The sequence below is a fragment of the Callorhinus ursinus genome, unplaced genomic scaffold, assembly GCF_003265705.2.
Source record: "Callorhinus ursinus isolate GAN/ISIS: 27379988/994484 unplaced genomic scaffold, GSC_fseal_2.0 scaffold27, whole genome shotgun sequence".
Lineage (NCBI taxonomy): Eukaryota > Metazoa > Chordata > Mammalia > Carnivora > Otariidae > Callorhinus > Callorhinus ursinus.
The window spans coordinates 12260442-12276012 of NW_027397089.1; the positions used below are offsets into that span (position 1 = coordinate 12260442).

The 15571-nt window shown below is 36.0% G+C and overlaps 1 protein-coding gene across 11 annotated transcripts in view; it reads left to right on the plus strand.

The window, feature by feature from the left end:
* ABCC9 (ATP binding cassette subfamily C member 9) overlaps window positions 1–15571 on the plus strand; it is a 136510-nt gene that overhangs the window by 27104 nt on the left and 93835 nt on the right. For 8 of the 11 annotated variants that reach the window (XM_073877864.1, XM_073877865.1, XM_073877862.1 and 5 more), the window contains 7 exons: window positions 1569–1721; window positions 2360–2515; window positions 4470–4604; window positions 5544–5612; window positions 6575–6737; window positions 11379–11419; window positions 12285–12427. In XM_073877864.1, coding sequence (XP_073733965.1) covers window positions 1569–1721; window positions 2360–2515; window positions 4470–4604; window positions 5544–5612; window positions 6575–6737; window positions 11379–11419; window positions 12285–12427 — 860 coding nt within the window. The remainder of the gene's footprint in view (window positions 1–1568; window positions 1722–2359; window positions 2516–4469; window positions 4605–5543; window positions 5613–6574; window positions 6738–11378; window positions 11420–12284; window positions 12428–15571) is intronic. The other 3 variants (XM_025879728.2, XM_073877868.1, XM_073877869.1) reach the window with 1 other exon arrangement.

The window sequence follows — 15571 nt, forward strand, 5'->3', positions numbered from 1 at the left end:
ATGTGATTTGTACTATATACATTTTTCTTTTTTATATAATAAAAGCCACCACCCTGTTTCACATTGAACAGGGCAAGTCACATTATAATATTTTTTATTAGATATTATGCTAATATTTGGGGGGCTATACAGTATAAGATACTATATCTTTGCTGTTATAAATATGTAGTCTTTTATTCTGTATTCTTAAGAAAGTCTCAGCATGAACTTCCCAGTTTCTTTCTAAGCGCTGATTTCCCTAGGGTCACAGAAACTCTAGTCTAGATGCATCAGTTTTCCTTTTCTATTCCCTCAATCTAATTTGCTGTCCTTTTTTCTTCACCTGTTAAAATTTCATGCATTCTTAAAGCCTACATCAAATGCCACCTCCTCAGTGAAGTTTTTCTGATTATTCTGGTTGGAATTTGACTCTTCTTTGTGCTGTCCAACATACTATTTATTTCACCTTGGCACTTGCTATAAATGTTCTTTATAATGAAGCAAGTTATTTATAGATATGCTTATCTTTCTAGGTGGTAAGCTCTTTAAACAGAAGGACTGTGAACTGTTAATATTTATGTTCATGATGTCTAGCCTAGTCACTTGCGCATATTGGTGCTCAATTATTATGGAAGCAAACCAGATATTTTCACCATTGAATGCACTTTTGTGATGTTTTGTCCCTACTAGCTTAATTACAGTCCATACATTCCACATAGAATTTTTCTATCATCCCTCTCCCTTACACATAATAACCACACGTTTTTCTGAAAAGGAACAGAACTTACACATTTCTGTGCAACCCCATGAAAGAAGAGGAAGGGACCAGAAATAGAATTTGATGGATTTAAACCATAAAAAATGAAGATTTCCAAGATTGACATGATATACTTATTTGAGTGTTACCTTTCCCTCACTTCTAACCAACAAGTTATTACATACTATTGTTACAAACAAAAAGCAATCAGTTTTGTATGTCCTTATGATGACTTCAGTCATATTCCTACTCAAACAATTTCATAAGTTGTGTTTTGTCACTGGAAGTGTCAGCATCAATAGCCACATTACATAGTTTATAATTTATAATTTATTTTGTTAATATAAATTAAGATAAATGAAAATTAGATTAAGTCAATTACATAGAATTATTTTAAATTAGCAAAGCTATAGAAATTGTATTTCTGTTTCAGTGGTCTTGCTGACCAACTATCAGTATTGTGGTTTCTACTTCTAAATTACAGTCTAAATTAACTTCAATCTTCAGTTGCTACTTCTCAAGATGGAATAATATATCTTTGCGGAAAATAGACTCAAGTTTTTTAAAAATTAAAATAGACCTTTTTTCTATAATCAGGCATTTCCAGCAATCTTAATGATCAATTTGGGATTTTATGCATTGAACTAGTTTGAATTTGTATCTGTGGACTTGAAGAAAGGCCAAAATTGCCTTGTTGTGGCTCATTTCATTGCTGTTATAAAGACACTGAGTTTTTATATTTAAAAATCATGTATCATTTAATAGATGTGAACTGTACACCTGTCATATGAAAAGACCAGTTTTAATTTATGTCTTTTTCTTTTGGGACAAGATTTCAGAAACCCTTTCATCAAAGGAATTTCTTGAAAATGCTTATGTACTAGCAGTTCTTCTTTTCTTGGCGCTTATCCTGCAAAGGACATTTTTGCAGGCTTCCTACTATGTAACCATAGAGACTGGCATTAACCTCCGTGGAGCTCTGCTGGTATGTACAAACTTAGAATGATCTTTGTTTTTTGAAAATGCCTATATACCATCTGATGATAGAAGGGTAGTGGAGTCAATTTTATTTTTCATTCTGTTTTTACTTTGATACTACAACTCCAACACTTCTAGGAGCTGTTTAATTAAAAAAACAGAGCTAATTAGTAAACCCACTGAATTTTTAAAACCTTTTGTAATAGTAAGAAAACTTTTGGGGCACCTGAGTGGCTCAATCGATTAAGCATCTGACTCTTTAACCTCAGCTCAGGTCTTGATCTCAGGGTCATGAGTTCAAGCCCTGGGTCGGGCTCCATGCTGGGTGTGGAGCCTACTGAAAAAAAAAAGAAAACTTTTGAAAACTTTTTTTTTATTTATCTCTGTTTCAATTTGTTCTAGAGCTTATGTTTGAAATTGAATATGCATTTTGATTATATCGTAAGAAAATAAGTTTGTATGTAATCGAGGACTGAAAGTATGCTAAAATGAAGATAGTGGTTGACTTAAGAAGATGGCATTCTAGGTCTTTTTCCCCCTTTTTCCCCAGGAAAATTTAAAATGTTATCTTTTCAATAAAAGTGAATAAACAGTGTTGATTAAGTTTAGAGCTTCAAGTACTTTTTTTGTTTTTATGTTTTACAGGCCATGATATACAATAAAATCCTTAGGCTGTCTACATCTAATTTATCCATGGGTGAGATGACCCTGGGACAGATCAATAACTTGGTTGCCATTGAAACCAATCAACTCATGTGGTTCTTGTTCCTGTGTCCCAATCTATGGGCAATGCCTGTTCAGGTAGATCAATATAAGTAATATTCTCATTTGCAGAGGAAACAAAACAAAAGGGGTATAAGGTATTTAGCTCAGTAAAGGGCAAACTTTTTGAATATGCTGATATTATACTGTTTTTATAGAGAAGAAAGCAGAGTCTCAGAAAAGCTCTGACATAGGTTAAGAAAGTGGGGTTTGGAATTCTACTGCTTAGGTTCAAATATCTGCTCTACCCTGTTTGCACGAGTGTTTAAATCCTCAAAACATTCGTTTCCTCAACTTTAGAATGGGCATGATAATAGTGTCTGCCTCGTAGAATTGTTAGAATTGTCAAGACTAAGTAAGTTAATATGTGTAGCACATTCAGCATAATGCTTAGCATTTCATGGGCATCCAGTATTTGTTAGTTGTTACTGTTATTGACCAAATTCAGTCAAGTAACAGAGCCAAGGCTTGACCCCTTTCATTTTGACAGACTCTCTTATAGCATTTCTAAAGCAGAACAATTGCTGTAATCCATCCCATAGTTTCAATAGCTGATGTATTATAAAATGTCAAACTTTATTAGGTGGTAGGAACACTAACAAGCTGGATGGCAATTTAACTATTTTTTTAATGGAAAATAGCATTTTAGCAAAGATGCAGTTTTTTCCCCCTAATTGGGTAAAAATAGCAAAAGAAATGTTTTCAGCTCTTTCTTCTGTGTGATGCTGAATATTTTTAGTTACCTCGAGTTTGCATCCTATAGATAGAGCTTAAACTGTAGATCTTATTCGATCCAGTCTGTCACCTTTGTCCCTGTGTGCCACGTTTATTAAAATGCATACAAGAACACAAATGATATGGTAGTTTTAAATTGTGTTTGCCTTTTTAGTTTTAAATGGAAATCCAAGTCAAATAAAAGTGTATATCATGCACAGTGCATGACACAAGGAAAGATTTAAAATATGCTTGGTCTCATTTTATCAATATGTACTTATGTACAGGTCAAGTAGGTCGCTGCCTACGTGATATAATTTAAAATGCACCAAAAATCTCAGGCTGCCTCTGAATGACTGCATCGTGAGTGACGTTAAGGAAACTTTCATTTTGATTGGAATCCCTCAAAAGCCTAATTGGCTAGGCAGTAAATATGTGCACTTGCCTCCAAAAGGCCACTGTTAAGCTGTTATCATTGGCAAACACACAAAGATTAAATGCTTTAACTACATGGATATAGTTCATTAGCTGACATTTTTAGCCATGATAAACTGAGCTACTAGAGGAAAAAAAGTAGGGAGAGAAGATTGTGAGGTCAAATCTTAAGTTTTTAAAGGAAGAAGAAGAAAGTGACAAACCAGAGAGGGTTGGCTTACGTGGCTCAGCCCTGGGTTTAGGGAAATAAATTTAAAAAGGGAAGTGAGGTGTGATGGGGCACCACCAACTTTAGCTACCTCACAGTTTTAGTTAAGCTAAGCCTTCTTGTCGTCAAGTGACTTCTGGGGTCATTGAAGATGTGAGGAGCTCAGATTATTCCTTTAGCCTGCAAACAACCATCCAGTGCTCACTTGCATTATGATGCTGCCTCCTGCTTTCCATCCTTCCTGACTGGAAAAGCTAGTAGCATTCCATGACAATACAGAATGTCAGTGACAGTGGGTGATAACATTTTCAAGAAAAATTTCATGTTCTTTTAAAAATGTGAAGACTGTCTTAGAAGTTCAGAAGCTTCGGGGGACCAGTCTGTAAGCCTCATGCAGTAAATTGGTTTGACACCTGTTGTACAGATCATCAGACTAAAAATAAATTCCTATTACTTAGCTTTCCCCAAGTAAAACATAGGAAAACCCAACTGTTCTTAGTTGACTTCCAAATAAATGTATTTATTAATCAATTACTAATGAAGAAGTAGTACATTTCCACCAAAATATATTTCCTCTCATTGAGTGGCCCCCACACCCCTGTTCATTTTCCCTTTTCCGTATGTTTTCCTTTCTAGATCATAATGGGAGTGATTCTGCTCTATAATTTACTTGGATCAAGCGCATTGGTTGGTGCAGCCGTCATTGTACTCCTTGCGCCAATTCAGTACTTCATCGCTACAAAGTTGGCAGAGGCTCAGAAAAGCACTCTGGTAAGTTCACATCTTTTGGAAACTTGATTAGGAAAAATCTAGTAAGCTGCTTTATTTTTAAAATAATGGGAAATGAATACATACCACTCAGAATAATTTGGAAATTATCATATTTCATTTCAATTCTTAGGCAGCAAATGTGTATTTTCTGTGTTGCAAAAAAAAAAAAAAAACACTATTTAAAAGTGGATTTGATGATCTTAGACTCAAAATACCAGAGGCACAATTCCTGATGTTTTTAAGTGCCATGAGGTGATAAGGCATTGGATCTTCTAGATCACTTGTCTAGAGAATATACCTAAGTGTATTTTGAGCCCATTGGATGTTAATTATTGACATGGGATACATGGATCAAAGAACAAAGAAAGCATCAGGTTTGTTGCTTCTGAAGTTAAATTTCCCTCAAGTTGAATCAAACCATGTGATAATCTATGGAATTATATTCAAGTATTTTAATGGTAGCTATTCTGGCTGAATATGTTCATGGTCAACTTGGCAAGTAAGAAAAAGCTTTTTTTGAGTAAGAATTGGCTTTATTTATTTATTTATTTTAAAGATTTTATTTATTTGACAGAGAGAGCGCAAGGAGAGCGAGAGAGAGGGAGAAGGAGGCTCCCTACTGAGCAAGGAGCCCGATGTGGGACTCCATCCCAGGACCCTGGGATCATGACCCAGGCCGAAGGCAGTCGCTTAACCGACTGAGCCACCCAGGTGTCCAAGAATTGGCTTCTTTTAAAGAAATATTTGCAAATAATAAAATTATTGACAGCATGTTTAGAAATAAAGTTTGATTAAATATGAGCAAAATGTCTATAAATCAGGCATAAAATGTAGGGATGCTGCCACTGATGGAATTGTTCCCCAAGTCAGTTTCTGCTGCGACAAGCAAGTTGCCTGTCATGCAGGTGGTTTCTATCACTTGTTTTTCTGCTGCTCCAGGTGAGGCTACTCATTATCTTTTGTCTGAGCCATCTACCTCTCTTTACTTCAGGACGTGAATACAGAGAGGTGAGGAAGAGGGGCACAAAGTGGAGACATGACTATCCTCAAACATCTGTCTTTCATTGAGCTCGCCATACTGTATTCATTTACTCGTGCAACAATCATTTGATAGGCATCTAAGACCCTGTAGAGACCAGAAGATGAATAAAAACCAAGCCATTTGCTACTTTTGCTTCCTCCTCTCTGCCTTTTGGCCACTTGCACTGCTCCTTTTGATAATTCATAGGTCTTAATGTACCTTACTGATATTCTAATATCAGGTGGTGAATTTGCAGCAGTTCAGTAAATTGTGGCTTTTGTAAAGATCTTTTTACAGTTAATCCAAATTCTTAGTAATGAGTAAATCTAATTTGGCCTTAAACAAGAGCGTATGAAGAAGTATGTAGAAATCTCTTGAAGTTAAAGGTAATAGCCTTGGTTTCAATAAGTGTATTATGAAGACACAATATGAACACATGCAATGTGAACATACAATAACCCTCACATTCCCAAATAAGAAGCAAACTGACTTTTCTTCCATTCATTGTTTTCTCTTCTAAGTATGAGTGATAGTGCTGAGGAGAGGATAAAATGAGTTAGATGTTAGGAGGAGCCACTGGAAATCTCTGTATCATTTCCCTAAATGTCTATATACACTATCTGCAGACATTATTCAAGGAAATTGTGAAACTTTAAGAAACTGCTTTTATTTAACCTAAAGCAACAGAAGCATAAGAGTTTTTAGGTGGAAAGATATTTGAGGCCATTTCATTCAACTCTTCATTTTAGAGTTGGTGGAAGCACAGAGAGTTTGCCTTCTTCCCCCCTCCCCCCCTGCTCCCCACCCCCAAGGGATCTCAAAGCCACAATCAGTGGCAGGGCCGGGCAGAAATCAAGGTCTGGTCCATCCCTGTATGATATATATATAGTCCTGCCTCTTTGATTCACTTGGATGCTGTGTGCATTGTTTTTTTATTTTTGTTTTATAGGATTATTCTACTGAGAGACTGAAGAAAACAAATGAAATATTGAAAGGCATCAAACTTCTGAAGTTATATGCCTGGGAGCACATCTTTTGCAAAAGTGTAGAAGAAACAAGAATGAAAGAACTATCCAGTCTCAAAACCTTTGCACTTTATACATCACTCTCCAGTAAGTTGCCATTGCTCTAAGGACCACTAAAAAAACATGTGGCCAATTCACTTTAGTTTGTGATCCCTGAAACATTCTACTCATCTGAGGAAGCCCGTTCATTTTCTACATATGTGCTGCCCAATAGCCATTAGCCACATGAGCCTATTTAAATTTAAAGAGCAGGGTTAGTGTAGGCTTAGAATCAGGTAGACCTAATTTGTTTCCTTTTAAGATGTGTGCTTTTGTCATGTTACTTTGCATCTGAAATCCTTGGTTTCTTCATCTGTAAAATGGGGATGGTGATGAGCATAGTACCTGTAATTGAAATCACTGCATTTCATCAATTACCACTGGAATGAATAGTGGGTTTTCAGTAAAATTTCAGTAAAAATTTGTTTACTTAAGTTGATCTGACTATAGTATTATTGACCTTCTTATCCCCAAAGATCCTCAAAAGTTATCTGTAGTTGTCTACCTGTCTCTCTGGGAGCTTATGATATTATATTTTCTTGAAGATTATACTTAAAATGCTATATTTGAAAATTGAGAAGAAGAAATGTCAACACTTCTGAGTGAAAGAAGTCAAGTTTCATTCACATAAAACCCTCATTTCCAATACATTTTCAAGAACTTTTAAATATGGAGCACTTTTATCTTCAATTCTAATTTTTATAAAGCAACTGTTTAAAAAATTGTTGTTTTTCCCTCAGAGTGACACTGAATACTCTCAAGAATAATTAAGTTTATGTTAGTCAAATTCTTACAGACTTAGCCACACTACTCCCACTAACATTTGATTTGGTTTGTGTGTCAGTTTTGCCTATCTCTATTGTTCCCAAGACTGAACAAATTAAAATTCTGGAGGTTAATATATTGTTTCCTCTTGAATTCTAAACTACTTTAGTCCTTAGAGATTATAAATACTTGTTTGTTAAATAGATTTAGAGAAAATGTTTGGTTTGTATAGCTCATTTATTCTAGCCTTGATGCCTGATGCATTAGAAATGAAATAGGAAGGAGATTTATCTTCCAGCTCTGCACCACTGCTAATATGGTGTCAAAATGCTAGAAGATGGAATGATTGATATCCAATTATTTATGTAATAGTACTCTAATCTGGTGACCCTGACAGAGGAATGTATATTTCTCTCTGCAGTGGACTGAAATACTCATGAGAAGGATGGATGCCGCCAGAAATAATGACAATAAAAATATATTGAGCTACTCAGCCAATTATTGCCATAAGTGGCTTTACACATATCATCCCATTTAATCCTCCCAACATCTCAATGATTTAGATTCTACTATTAATTCCATTTTAGATATTAAAAGACTGAGGTGGAGAGAGAGCTTAAGTAACTTGAACTTCCCTTGAATCATCCACCTACTAAATGGCAGAGGTGTGTTGTTAATCCAGTTTGTCCGTCTACAGACATAAAATTTGGGTTGGTTTTTGAATGTCAGATATAAAAGAGGAGAGGACAGAGGAGGCCATAATAAGGGAGAAAAACGAGAAATCATGAAGGTAAAAATACAGAGTCATGTGTTTATGATAGGCAGCAGGGATTCTTGAGTCAATGGTGTAAAATTCCCAGTTGGACCACTTGTAAGATTTATGATATGGTTATGTACAGTGTTCTTAGTGATTAAGAGCTTGAACTATGGGAGTTGCATAGAGCTAGCTATAAATCCCAGCTCTGCCCCTTTTTGGCAGTGTGGCCTTGACCAAGTTACTTATATCCTCCAAGCCCCAATTTCTTCATCTGTAACATGAGGTGATAATAATGTCTACCATGTAGGACTGTAGTAAAGATTAAAATAATGAATGATACAAATGTTGATTGGATTGTTGATTCTATTCCAGGCACGATGTCAAGTGCTTTGTACTCATTATCTCATATAAAGCACCTGGCAAATGGTTTCGTGCCCACTAACCTCTATCCGTCAGTTTCCTCATCTAAAAATTAGTGTAACAATAATAAATCATTATCACAGGTATATTGTGAGAATCAAATGAGGCAGTGAATGTGACACTGTTCAGTAACTGTTAAAAATATTTCATAAATAAGGATGCCTGGCTGGCTCAGTCGGTTAAGTGTCTGACTCTTGATCTCAGCTCAGGTCTTAATTTCAGTGTCGTGAGTTCAAGCACTGCACTGGACTGCATGCTGGGCATGGAACCTACTTTAAAAAATATATATATATATTTAAAATATTATAATATATTAATATATATATTTTATAAATGGTATTTGTAGAGCACCACAAGAAAATAAAAAATAATGAAAGGAAAAAGTCAGCTGTATAACAGAGTGGTTACTATTCAGTCTTAGAGGGTAAGCTGACCTGAAATGATATCCTGTCTCAGCAACTTGTCAGCTCTACAGCCGTGGTTAGTATTTGGAGGAGTTTCAGTTTTCTCATCAGGAAGCTGGGAAGTATTAAGAGTGTCTTCGGGAATTAAATAAGATAATGTGTGTAAAGTGTTTAGAAAAGTACCTGAAACATAAAAGTACTCAATCAGTGGTATCTGAAAATATTGAAAAGCAAAGTTAAACAGGACACTTACTAGTAGAACTGAAGATCCATCTCTGCTTTTACGAATCAGTGTTCTTGCCAGTTGAGATAATATCTGGGGGGAAGAGAAATTCTATTAATTTCCTAGTTTCCGTTGCTAAATGGTCCTGTGCTATTTATGGATTTAATCCATTGGTAAAAGGCAAAAAGACAGTACTGTATTTTTTTTCTCTTCACTTTGATAGAGTCTTATATGGAGAAGTGAAAAGAACATACAACTTTTAAAAAAATTTATTTATTTATTTATTTGAGAGAGAGAGAGAGAGGGAGAGAGAGCACAAGCAGGGGGAGGGGCAGAGGGAAAGAGAAGCAGACTCCCCACTGAGCGGGGAGCCCGATGCGGAGCTCCATCCCAGGACCCCGGGATCATGACCTGAGCCAAAGGCAGACACTTAACCAACTGAGCCACCCAGGCGCCCCAAGAACATACAGCTTTGAGACCAGAAATATCCAGATTTAAATCCAAGCTCTATCACTTCTTAGTTTGGAATCTTGCATGTTACCCTTCCTAAGCTGCTTCCTCATTATTGTGTAGGGTAGTTATGGTCATTAAATATGAGAATGTATGTAAAGCACTCTTATCATACCTCAGTGCTTGTGACATGTTCGTGCAGAGCAAGGTGGTGGTGAGCAGTCTGAGAGGCCCAACTGCATTGGTTTAAATCCCAGCTGTGTGACCTGAAGCTTCTCATTCTCATCTTTGTAATGGGATAGGAAGAGTACCTGCTACATGTACCTGGTGCAGATTGCAGTATAATGGTTTTCAATCAAATAGCAGTTATTCTTGGCCTTCCTCATCAAGGGGATATTACCTATTCAAAGGCATGGACTATGAAATGAATGATAAATAATGATGAGGGGAAAAGAAAGAAATACACTTAAAGAACAGGGTGACAATAGCCAGAGAAAGAAGATGGAGGCAGAAACGTAGCTTCTCATCTGTGCTGTTATGAAACTCAGGGCAGTGTTTGGATTCTCAGTCTTGTACAGGAATTCAGATTTGATAACAAAGCCACATTTGGACCTGCAAAAGCACAATCCGATTTTGTGTACAGTGGTCATGAGGACTGATGTTGATTTTTGGTTGGATTCACTCCTGCATGTCAAGAAAAGCAGGTTCTAGCTTTCACTCTGTTACCAATTCACTTACTCTTTTACTCCTCAGTCCCTAGAATTCTATGGTTTATGAAAAATATAACTACAAATCATCAACTTGGCTTTTTAGTTTTACTATGACCTCCAAATGCTAGCATTTTAGCCTAAAAAATGAGTTTTCCTTGTTTCAGTTATATATATCATGCTCATCAAATATGAGTGCAATATGTTCCTGAAGAGACATTCAAACAAGCAGAGGGTTTAAGAGATGGAGTTATTTTGTTAAGCAAAAGGTCTATAACTGAAAATAATATCACTTTTGGAAGGAGAACTTGAAGTGATGTCAAATTCTTGTTTTTATGCTGCATAATAACTCAGTTTTCATATATTTAAGTTAGCTTAGTGGACCAAGTGAAATATAGACTGGAAATACTCTCAAGAAGGCACATTTGGTTGGATTCTAATTATTTATATCATTAAAGGAATATTTCATCTGAATTTTGCAGTTTGTAACAGTTCATAAAAAATAATTTTTCCATAAGAAATAGTATTTTCTGGGGCTCCTGGGTGGCTCAGTCGATTGAGCGTCTGCCTTTGGCTCAGGTCATGATCCCAGAGTCGTGGGATTGAGCTCCGCATTGGGCTCCCTGCTGCAGGGAGTCTGCTTCTCCCTCTACCCCTCACACTGTTCATGCACACTGTCTCTCTCTCTCACGCTCTCTAGCTCTAAAATAAATAACTAAAATCTGAAAAAAAAACATGTTTAAAAAATATTTTTGGATTCAGACTAATGTAGGGGAACTCATACGACTTTAAACAAGGAAATACCAACAGGGCAATGTTTGTGGACTCCGGACAAAATGTTATTTAATGCACTTGGTTCTGTCTGTCTTTAAGGGAAGTTAAAGTAATAATAGATGATTAATTAAAGTTACTGAAAATGTTTCACAGTTCAGTGAACATAATGTATTTGATTTCTTTCCACAGTCTTCATGAACGCAGCAATTCCCATAGCAGCTGTTCTTGCTGTAAGAAACTTTCTCTTGCTTTTAGAAATGGAACTAAGTCAGTGTTTAGAAATGTGTGGGTGGTAATATATATTACTTCACCTCTGCCAGTTTTCTCTTGCAGTCCCCATTGTAATAGTCTTAATTCAGGGTTTCCCCAGAGTGACACTCTAGACTTTTTGGCCCAGATAATTCTGTGTTGATAGGGCCTTTTCTTTGCATGAGGATGTGTAGCAGTATCCCGGGCTTCTACCTATTAGATGTCACTAGCACTCCCCAGACATTGCCAAGTGTGCCCTGGGAGCAAAATGAGTAGTAGTTGGGAACTAACTGTGGTAAGCTTCATGACCTGGTTCTCAGACATTCTTACATCAATATAGTGCTAGATCAACAACCAGAAAAGTACATTTCATTTCAAACTAAAATGACAAACTAGGATTACATTTAGAAACATAAATAAGTCTGCATCAAATACTAATGTTGGCAAATTTAGTAAAGATCCACAATAGGGACACTAAAACAATGGAACATCTTTTTCTCTTAGAAAATTTAGTATTGGTTGGAAAGAACCTGGTTGGTTGTTAAGAACTCTGGGTTCACTTCACATTTATCCCCCCTACTCAGTAATTTGACAGAAGTCCATTTCTTATGTGTAAATAGAATCTGCTCTGCCCTTCTCACAAGTTCACTGCTAGGATGGTATGTAAACCATTAAGGACTATCAATAAGAAGGTTTTTTGTTAGGGAGTAATTTGGGTGAAGTAATTGTTTTCAGAGTTGGGATGGACATACTGGCATAGCGGAATAGGTTAGGTTTGTAAAATTGAATGTAAGCATTTGTGAAATTTTCTCCAGCTTGCTCTAAAGAACTTCTCTCTTTGCGCAGACATTCGTGACCCATGCGTATGCTAGTGGGAACAATCTAAAACCTGCAGAGGCCTTTGCTTCCCTGTCTCTCTTTCATATCCTGGTCACCCCGCTGTTCCTGCTCTCCACAGTGGTCAGATTTGCAGTCAAAGCCATCATAAGGTATGCCCTGGAATGTCTGGAATTCTTTGCTTGGTTATAGAAATAATATATGCTGGTGGTAGTCAATTTGAAAAAGTATAAAAGAGAACATTCAAATCGCTGCCCAGGATAACCGTTGTTAAAATTTGAATATGCTACTTTTCAGTCTTTTACAATTATTTTTAAATGAAAATAACTATTATTCTGAAATAAAAATTTTGAGTTTATGTAGCTTTTGACTCCTTATTTCACTTTTTATTTTTATTTTTTCCCCTCATTAAGATCAGGATGTTTATTGGCTATGCAATAGTCCATAGTTTTGAAGTACTGTAACTTTAATGATTCCCTCCTTATTGGGGACTTAGAGTTTTTCTACTTTCTACCCAACATAAATAACATTGATATAAACATCTTTTTATATCTTTAAACTTTTCTCTTATTATTTTCTTAAGACAGGTTTCTGGAAGTAGGGATACTAGTTCTAACAGTATCCACATTTAAAAAATTTTATTAAGTTTTTTATTTTAACTCAAGTATAGTTAACATACAGTGTCATATTAGTTTCAGGTATAAAATACAATGATCCAACAATTCCATACATTACTCAGTGCTAATCAAGATAAGTGTACTCTTAACCCCTTAACCTATCTCATCCATCCTCCCCACCCATCCCCTTTCAGGTAACTACCAATTTGTTTTCTAGAGTTAAGAGTGTTTCTTGGTTTGTCTCTTATTTCCCCCTTTGTTCGTTTGTTTTGTTTCTTAAATTGCACATGTGAGTGAAATTATATGGTATTTTTCTTTCTGTGACTGACTTATTTCACTTAGCATTATACTCTTGAGCTCCAACCATGTTGTTGCAGATGGCAAGATTTCATTCTTTTCAATGGCTGAGTACTATTCTAGTGTGTGTGTGTGTGTGTGTGTGTGTGTGTGTGTGTGTATCTTTATCTTCTTTATCGATTCATCTGTCGATGGATACTTGGGTTGTTTCCATCATTTGGCTATTATAAATAATGCTGCAATAAACATAGGGGCACATATATTTTTTCAAATTAGTGTTTTTGCATTCTTTGGGTAAATACCCAGTAGTGGGATTACTGGATTGTAGGGTAGTTCTATTTTTAATTTTTGGAGGAACCTCCATACTGTCTTCCATAATAGCTGCACCAGTTTGCATTTCCACCAACAGTGTATGAAGATTCCTTTTTCTCCACATCCTGGCCAACACTTGTTGTTTCTTGTGTTTTTGATCTTAACCATTCTGACAGGTATAAGGTGATATCGCATTATAGTTTTAATTCGCATTTCCTTGATGATGAGTGACGTTGAGCATCTTTTCATGTGTCTGGCCATCTGTAGGTATTGTTTGGTGAATTGTCTATTCATGTCTTCTGTCCATTTCTTAATTAGATTATTTGGGGGGTTTTTTTTGGTGTTCAATTGTATGAATGGTACACACATTTTTAAGGTTCTTTTTTTTTTCCTCCTGGGATTACCTCTTTTTTTAAAAAATTTTATTATGTTATGTTAATAACCATACATTACATCATTAGTTTTTGATGTAGTGTTCCATGATTCATTTTTTTAAAGATTTTATTTATTTATTTGAGAGAGAGAGAATGAGAGACAGAGAGCATGAAAGGGAGGAGGGTCAGAGGGAGAAGCAGACTCCCTGCTGAGCAGGGAGCCTGATGTGGGACTCGATCCCGGGACTCCAGGATCATGGCCTGAGCCGAAGGCAGTCGCTTAACTAACTGAGCCACCCAGGTGCCCCTTCCATGATTCATTTTTAAGGTTCCTAATGAATATTGCTATGTTGCTTTTAAAGAGTGGTAGGTCAAGATTTGTACACATTTTCAAAAATTTTTTAAAGATTTTATTTATTTGAGAGAGAGAGAAAGTGAGAGAGAGGGAGAGGGAGAGAGAATCTGAAACAGACTCTGCACTGAGTGCAGAGCCCTATATGGGGCTCAGTCCCATGACTGCAAGATCACGACATGAGCCGAAACCAAGAGTTGGACACTTAATGACTGAGCCACCCAGGCTCCCCCATTTTTAAGATTTTTTTAAATGAAAATGGCCATAATATTTTTCAGTAAAGCTGTGTCAGTTTATCTTTGCAGTTATAGTGATGGGCAATGTTCCCATCAACACATATTTACTGTTTTAATTTTAATTTAACTGGGAAAAAATTTAAGTAAGGCTCATGGCTTCTGCCAATGGAAAGACTTTACAAAACCCCTCCACATTTTGCTCATTTTAAATATGCTTCTCTCGTTTTTTTAACCAGTGTATACTTTGTCTCAGACTTACAGATTCCTACAACGCACAACAATAAAAATAGATGTGATATGATAATGACCATTTTCCCACCACTTTTCTTGCATTATATAAATAAGTATGCGACCAAAATTTATTATACTATATTATATAATGCTGTATGTGCCACAGTCTACTGTGTCTGATACCCTATTAAGAACAGGGAAGTCTTCAAGTAGTATTTCGCTTATGCTATAAGATCTCATAAACTTCATAAAACCCCAGCATGTTTCATAAGCAGTCATTATCACACCTGGCCTTTGAAAGAAATGTAAAGATGTTACAATACTAAGGAAAACTGGAAAACAGAAGCCTTACATACATGAAGCTTGGTGTTGCCACTGATAGCAATGTTGAACATTTTTTTGTAAGGGCTTTTATTTTTTTAAATTAATTAATTAATTTTTCTTGTAAGGTCTTTTAAAATGAGATAGTTTTCCCAATGGCTATGTATTATGAAGAAAACTAGTATTTGACATTTAAAATACCAGAATCTTCAGTTTCAGACAATTATTTATACTGGTTTAACAATGGCTCAGTCCCAAACAACAGGAAGATACATGTGCATTATCTTACTATAAACTGAAGTTCTGATTGGTTATAACAGTATCACAAAATGATTTTGTTAGGAAGGAGTTAGTGGCTCCTTCATAAGATCTTTATTATGTGATTACATAACCTGTTCTGTAGGTTATGTCATGGGTAACCAATTCTGGAGCTGTTAGAGTTTAAGGGTCAGACTCTCTGGCCTCGTCTGCCTCCTTTGCTTTTCTTACTGTTCTGCCTCTTGAAACAGTTGTACAGAACGTGGACTGATTTTCATAGCGCCACTTCCAAATTAGG